The following is a 7,626-nucleotide window of genomic DNA, read 5'->3' as shown; positions in this document are numbered from 1 at the left end:
AGGGTCTTTCAGGATCAGGACTGTCTGGACTTCAGTTAACCATGCAGGGTGGGTTCCATCCATTAGTAGCTGGTTCATTTGTCCCGCCATATGTATATGTATATACTGTAAGCGCATTGTATGATAATATTTGTTCTAAAACTCCATTTCTCTCTGTTCCTTCTAATGCTTGGTTTCAGGAAATCCTGATGTCCCCAAAATACCCCAAAGAGAAACTCGTCAGCAAAAGACTCTTCAGCTTGTTTGGTGAAAGGTAAATTAACCAACAACCGACTGTAGGATTAGCTACTGGTACAAAGTGCAGGACCACGTCATCAAACTGGTAATTTGTGATAGTATCAATATGTTGAATTCTTAAACTAACAATACAGAGTAAAACCTGCCTTAAACTGTGGTGTCAACTCAAGTAATTTTGTCATTTTAGTACTGTCAAGTCAACTTTTGAGCGCCAGGCAATGGATTTACTGGTTCACTTTACATATTTGTTATGTTAGACCTTACTTGACAGTTTGAAAGGATTGTGTTCCATGTCTCTCTCTAAGGTTCCTAGGTAATGGCTTGTTAGGGGCACACAACCGCGAGAAGTGGTATAAACAGCGCCGGATCATGGACCCTGCCTTCAGCAGCTTGTGAGTTATTTACTTTCCAAAAAGAGGCAAAGTGAAGTTGCTCAGCCTCTTTTTATCTATAGAGTTTACAGTTATTGTCAGTCCTGTTCAGATTGTTCATACTTTTTCATCAGTTTCTTATTTACAGATTTCCTGTGGAGCTGTGCAGGTATGTCCACACCATGCTACTCCACTGTTTCAAACTATCATTATTTCCAGGTATTTGAGAGGTCTAATGGGCACCTTCAATGAGAGGGCAGAGAATCTGATGAGTAAACTTGCCGATATTGCTAACAGCAAAACAGAGACCAGCATGCTCCACCTACTCAACTGTGTTACCCTTGATGTCATTGCTAAGGTACTGTGCCACTGTTTTCCAGCTTCCTCTGCAGTTGGTTTTTACTGAATATAGAGAGAGCAGAGACTTAACACAAAAGTTCATTTAATCAGGTTGAAACTATCTTGGTACATATGAATGTATGTTGCTTACTCAATAATTCTCAGGTTGCTTTTGGTGTGGACTTAGACCTGCTGAAGACTAGTACACCTTTCCCTAAAGCCATCGAGACATGTCTAAAAGGGATGCTGTACAATATCCGAGACAGCTTTTTTCAGGTATGACTTGACAGCAACAGTGTATGGAGTTAATATTGTGAACATTCTACAAACTGTCTAACATCTTAAAAACTTTCATTCCCAGTTCAATCCAAAGAACAGACCATTCATTAAAGAAGTGAGGGAAGCGTGCCGCCTGCTGCGCACAACTGGGGCTCAGTGGATCCATGAAAGAAAGACTGCCATGGAAAATGGCGATGACGTTCCTAAGGACATCCTCACACAAATTATCAAATCTGCTGGCCAAGGTTACCGTCCCTAAAGTCCAACAAACAGTAATTTTTGCTATGGATAAAACAGGGTAGAAGTACACGATGTTGAGCATAATTGACAAAAATTTAAGGTCCATATAAGAAAAATATAAAGCACAATTATTTCAATATTAACTCAACATAATAATAGATTTTCAGAGCACAATTGCAAGTTTGTCCTACTAACTGTTTCCAGACAGTACACTCCAGAGAGATGAGATAATGTTCATACATAGCTGTGCAGTTGTTAATGTCTTCAATTTGCAGATCTTGCTGACAAGTAATCTTCCATATATTAGTTTATATGTTAATACCATTTTCTTCTCATTCCAGAGAACAGCATGACTAAAGAAGATGAGGAGATCATGTTGGACAACTTTGTGACATTCTTCATTGCTGGCAAGTCTCTGTTATGTCTGTGGTGATGTGTGAAATGCTTCAAAATAAACATGTTACTCTACTTCCTTTGTAGCAGAAAGTCATACTAACAAAGTAAAAGGAACATTTCACCCAAAAGTTCAGTAATGTGTAGGCTATCCATCAGTTTTACTGTGAATTCTGGACATGTGCAGCTCGCTACCTTGTGGGTGATTTTAATGTCTTTCAAGAGTGATGACAGTTTTTCACAATAATGTATACACTATAATGTTAACTGTTTTTCCATTTGGACATAAACTATGTTTTCTTACAATTTCCAGGTCTTTTCTTTAGCTTAGACAGAATTTTGCTCTATTTGAAATCAATGTCATGATTAATTTCAGCATTTATAACATTTAAGGACAAGAGACAACAGCTAATCAACTGGCTTTTTGCATCATGGAACTTGCAAGACATCCTACTATACTTGAGAAGTAAGAACTTAAAATGCAGCAAAAAGAAAACTTTCACAATAAATCTGTTGAGATGTTTTTTTAAATTGTGGGGTTTTTGTCAGAGCAAGGCAAGAGGTGGATGATGTCATTGGGATGAAACGAGACATAAGCTATGACGACCTGGGTCAGCTGATCTATCTCTCACAGGTACAAGTCTTGACACTGGGGAAAATATGGTTCAGCTTTTCAGGAGTATCATTCACTCATGTATACATTCATTCATTTATTTACCTCCCTCCAGGTGCTAAAAGAGACTCTGAGGATTTACCCGACGGTTCCAGGTGTAACTCGTGAGCTTCCTGAAGACATGGTCATCAGTGGTATCCACATACCTGGAGGATGTGTTTGTGCTGTGAGTCATTCACTTTTGAATGTGTTTGTATTTTAGAATCCAAAAGGGTTTCATACACTATTGTGCTTGTTTTACATACATAATGGACAATCGGCACTTCCCACTTAAAAATACATGACAAAACAACACTTTTTACAAATATACTTAGCTGTCAAAATGTGCAATACATTTCTCAGTTCAGCTCCTATGCGACTGGCAGAATGGAGAAATTCTTCAAGGACCCACTGACATTTGATCCTGACAGATTTCACCCAGATGCTCCGAAGTAAGTCTTGCCATGTTAGAGCATTGCCACAGAGGACACAAGGAAATGGACTATATTAACTGAAGTTGTCGCTTATCTGTTTTGCAAGGCCTTATTACTGCTACTACCCCTTTTCCCTGGGTCCACGCTCCTGTCTGGGACAGAACTTTGCTCAGGTGCGTGGTGATAAAAGTGCCTGTAAATAATCAAACCATTCGCATAGGCACACACAGTAACAACATACTGAATTAGTCTAATGGTTGATGGTGTGTTGTCAGATGGAAGCTAAGGTGGTGATGGCCAAGCTGCTCCAAAGGTTTGACTTCACTCTTGTCCCAGGACAGACATTTGACATCCTGGACACTGGCACACTCAGGCCAAAGAGTGGAGTGGTGTGCACTGTCAGTCACAGGAATGATAAGAAATAGATGGTCATACAGTACCATAACATAAGAACAAACCATAACTGTCTGTGTGGTGAAATTGGGTTGTTGAGTTGCTGAAACCAGCTAACCAGCTTACAGCTACAAGTGCATGATTAGTTTTATTTTTTTATAATATTTCTTCAATCTATGTAAAGAAAATAATATCACATTAAATTCAATACCCAATATATTCAGTTGACATGCTGATTATGGTAATGATGATTATTTACTTGTTGGCCAAGTTACAGTATCATTAGCTCTTTAATTTTGCTGAAATGAACCATTTAATTCTGTGTAATTGCTCTTTTAATACCACTGAGGCAGTGAACCTTTTATGCCTTTAAGGCTAATGATTTTTACTGATGCAAAAGTAATTTGTATTCTTTGTTACTTTAATATACTGATGATGAATTACTATCTGATTTCACTCAGACTTTTGCGTACTTTTGGCAATTACTGACAGCGTACACAGGAGGGCGCTGTTACCTTGCAAAGAAATCTCTGAAGTACCTGTTAAACTATCATCACAGTCATGTCAGAGTAATTTGGGGAGTTTGTTATCATTTTTGCAATACAAGATTGATAAGATGTAGTGGAAGCTGATATTAGTTTATTGGGGGTTATTTTCCATTTTGAGAAATTAGGAAAATTATGGCTACAAATGTTTCAAGATGGAGATATCCATATACTGGGGGTTATTTTTTAGATGGTGAAATTTTACTGGCTTGTAAACAGTTCAACCTAATGAATGTATAGTAAAATATCCCTCTTTAAGTTGTTTAATGTGTACTTTAAAGTAATAAAATATTTTAAAACATTCTTACTTTCAGTCTAATGCTCTTTATTTTATTTTTAAAGAATTTTGTCCCAGTCCTGAGCTTCTGTTCCTTTAAGAGGGTTGAGCTTGAGTGTTGTGAGTAGTGGTGTGCGATACCGCAAAATTTGGTATCGATCCGATACAAAGTAAATACTGGGCCAGTACTGTCGATACCGATACGTTTTTTACTTAGAAAAGCTTTTGTGTAGGGCAGAGCAATGCTTCATAATTTATGATGTGAATGCGATATGCAAATTTGAATGAAAATTGAAAATTTGAATTTTCATGATTGAATGATTTTGTGATTTCTGAATTTCAATTGGTTGATTGTGATTATGATCATAAAACATCGGACAAAGATTTTAGGCAAATAAAAAATACCTTTTATTAAGTAAGTTGAAATGTTTTAAATTAAAATTTCAGAAACAATATAACATAAATATAACAAAATAACTATCAACAATATAACAATGTAACAAAAATTTGCTTGCATTACACACAATTGTTTGCAATATTGACATTATTTTTCAAATTAAAAAGTACAAATACAGTCAGGGAAAAAATTTATTTGAACCTCAGCTGATTTTGTAAGTTTGCCCACTAACAAAGAAATGATCAGTCTACAATTTCAATGGTAGGTTTATGTGAACAGTGAGAGACACAACAGTAACAAAAAAAATCCAGAAAAATGCATTACAAAAAAAGTTATAAAGTAATTTGCAATTTCATGAATGAAATAAGTATTTGATCCCCTATCAGTCAGCAAGATCTCTTGTTGACCAAACAAATACTTATTTCATTCATGAAATTGCAAATTACTTTATAACTTTTTTTGTAATGCATTTTTCTGGATTTTTTTTTGTTACTGTTGTGTCTCTCACTGTTCAAATAAACCTACCATTGAAATTGTAGACTGATCATTTCTTTGTTAGTGGGCCAACTTACAAAATCAGCTGGGGTTCAAATAATTTTTCCCATAAATACAACATAAAGTACATTTTACCGTTTGCGCCTCTAGAACCATGTGCAGAATAACACCTTTGGGGCTGTATGTCTATTCTCTATGTCCATGTTGACTCTGTCCCATAATGCCACATTGGTGCCCCTCACTCAACTCCAGTCACATGGTTGACACATACGCCCTTCAAAATAAACCTCTTTAACAAGAATAGTGCTCTTTTAACCAAACCTGGTTTTAAAGCAATACATTTCTTAGATCCTTTCGTCTCTGTTAACACTTAACATCTTATTTATGACATTTTAACCAATTCCTCAATGGTAGTAATAACTCATTATTAATAACCAACATAAACTCACATCTTAAATGAAACCGGTCATTTGGACAGTTAGTGACTACAGCCTGAACTTTGGCAGTTATGCCCCATTCATCAGTGATTCTTTTTAATTCTGAGCAAATGTCAGCACCGTGTTTTTCTGAAAAACTACAGGTTTCCTGGCTTGCATTTGCCAGTTCTCTTCAATGATATGGCATGAGACAGTTAAATAAGCCTCTGTGGCTCTTGATGTCCACATATCCATTGTGAGTACAGCACTGTTTGCCGCATCCAGAGACTTTTTTACTTTTGAGCAACACTCTTCATACAGTGCTGGTATTTTCCCTTCCATTAACTGTTTCCTACTTGGAAGCTTGTACTGATGATCAAGAGTCTTAACAAAGTTTATAAAACCTTCATCATCAACCACAGAGAGAGGCTGTAGGTCCTTCACAATCATCTCTGCAAGGCTCCTTGTGTTAGCCAAGGCTCTTGGGGAATCACCTAGGTGAAATAATAAAAAATAATTAACTCTATAACCCATCGGCATGTAGCCTAGATATAGGAGTGCTAATGATCTTTATACAGTTAACACAAAAGGGTTATTATATTCAGCCATATTCATAGTTCATGTCTGAGGTAAGTCTTTATATGGGTATATAATATTTTTCAGTCCCAGTAAAATCTAGATTTATTTCAGCTAGCTGTATATATTCTATGACTGTCTGAATAGTCTATTACGGTAGCAGATTTGTTGTCCACAGACATGGCAGTTTGCAGTGTTTTTGTCTGCAGCTGTAAAATAGCTCCAAACAGCGCTCCTCTTTTTCTCTGCCATCATGCAGCCAGCAGAACGTCATTGAGTTAACTGAAAACAACTCACATCAGGAGAGGGGGAAGGGCAAAGGGAGAGGAGCGTAGTGATGGGTATTTGAAGTGATGAACCGGTATTGATTGATGTAAAGTTTAGATCGATCTGCCCACCACTACTTGTGAGGCTTCACAGGACTCATCATCTACCTGCTGCCCATGGAGTCCGCGCTGAAACTCAGAGTGTTATAAATGAATATTCAGTGTACTGCCGTGTCAAATGCTTGACGGAAGTTTTTACGTAGTTGCTGTACCGGAGCACTTAACGAGCGTCTCTCCACTAGTGGTGGGCGATACTGCAAGTTTGGGTGTCGATCCGATACCAAGTAAATACTGGACCAGTATCGCCGATATCGATATCAATACCGGTACTTTTTGACAATTAATGCATTACCAAATATAAATACATTTTCATGACTTTCAGGTGTTTTGTGTTTTGTTTTAAATTGTATTATTAATATAATAAAACCCAGACAAAGTTCAACAGTAAATAGAAAGAACTTTATTAACATAAAACAAGTTTTTGTTCAATAGCAAAAGAACAGACTTTTTGTCTTCCACAAAGTGCACAAAATTATCTTTCGAAAATATTAAAACTTCTTTCGTAGAATACTCCTAAATAAACAAAGTCGACAAAACAATCACTCCAAAACAAATCTTATAAAACAAAGAACAAATTCTCTTTTTTCAAGTATAATACAAAAATAAAATAAAACAAAATGTCTTCCCTACATTGCACATATTTTCTGGCTTTGAAAAGGTAATTTAAACAAACAGTTGGTAAAAAATAAACAATAAATAATAATACTACAATAAATTAAGTATAAAAATACACAACTCCTAAAGCCTTTAGCCTAAAGAAATAGTCTAAGAAGAAAGAAACAGTATCATATTCACATTTTTTGTAACCACACTCAGGTGTTTTTTGGCAAGTCTGCTGAGAGAGGAGAATGTAGGTGCATTGTTTTCCACCAAAGTAGTGGATCCTGGTCCCGAGGAATTAGCTTCTCTTCTGTGTATCTGCGCATTTCAATTAGTACATCAGTAGCAGTTGTCCATTGTTGCTGAGATGCAAGGACTTGAGAATCAAAATCTGTCCATATCCCACCTTTTGCTTCAGGTGGGCATGCAGCAGCCCCTGTAGATGAGCCTGAGGTATTTGCATGAGCTGGTGCAGAACTGGAGCTCAATCTAGATGTTGAAGGTGCTGAAGTCTGACTCATTTCAGTGACAAGTCGAGCTTTTACAGGCTCAACATTTGAAGAGTCACGAAATGCCAGATTTTTAAATCTAATATC

The 7,626-nt window shown here is 36.7% G+C and overlaps 1 protein-coding gene across 2 annotated transcripts in view; it reads left to right on the top strand.

The window, feature by feature from the left end:
• LOC109962169 (cholesterol 24-hydroxylase-like) overlaps nt 1-4,003 on the top strand; it is a 15,755-nt gene extending 11,752 nt beyond the window's left edge. For both annotated transcript variants that reach the window (XM_020603640.1, XM_020603639.1), the window contains 12 exons: nt 180-253; nt 543-629; nt 828-966; nt 1,113-1,223; nt 1,309-1,471; nt 1,808-1,873; nt 2,253-2,325; nt 2,409-2,493; nt 2,588-2,698; nt 2,875-2,963; nt 3,052-3,118; nt 3,221-4,003. In XM_020603640.1, coding sequence (XP_020459296.1) covers nt 180-253; nt 543-629; nt 828-966; nt 1,113-1,223; nt 1,309-1,471; nt 1,808-1,873; nt 2,253-2,325; nt 2,409-2,493; nt 2,588-2,698; nt 2,875-2,963; nt 3,052-3,118; nt 3,221-3,370 — 1,215 coding nt within the window. In that variant the 3' untranslated portion in view covers nt 3,371-4,003. The remainder of the gene's footprint in view (nt 1-179; nt 254-542; nt 630-827; nt 967-1,112; nt 1,224-1,308; nt 1,472-1,807; nt 1,874-2,252; nt 2,326-2,408; nt 2,494-2,587; nt 2,699-2,874; nt 2,964-3,051; nt 3,119-3,220) is intronic.
• Nucleotides 4,004-7,626: the final 3,623 nt, after the last annotated feature.

Source organism: Monopterus albus, unplaced genomic scaffold (genome assembly GCF_001952655.1).
Source record: "Monopterus albus unplaced genomic scaffold, M_albus_1.0 scaffold62.1, whole genome shotgun sequence".
Taxonomy (NCBI): Eukaryota; Metazoa; Chordata; class Actinopteri; order Synbranchiformes; family Synbranchidae; genus Monopterus; species Monopterus albus.
This window is presented reverse-complemented; position numbering and strand designations above follow the sequence as displayed.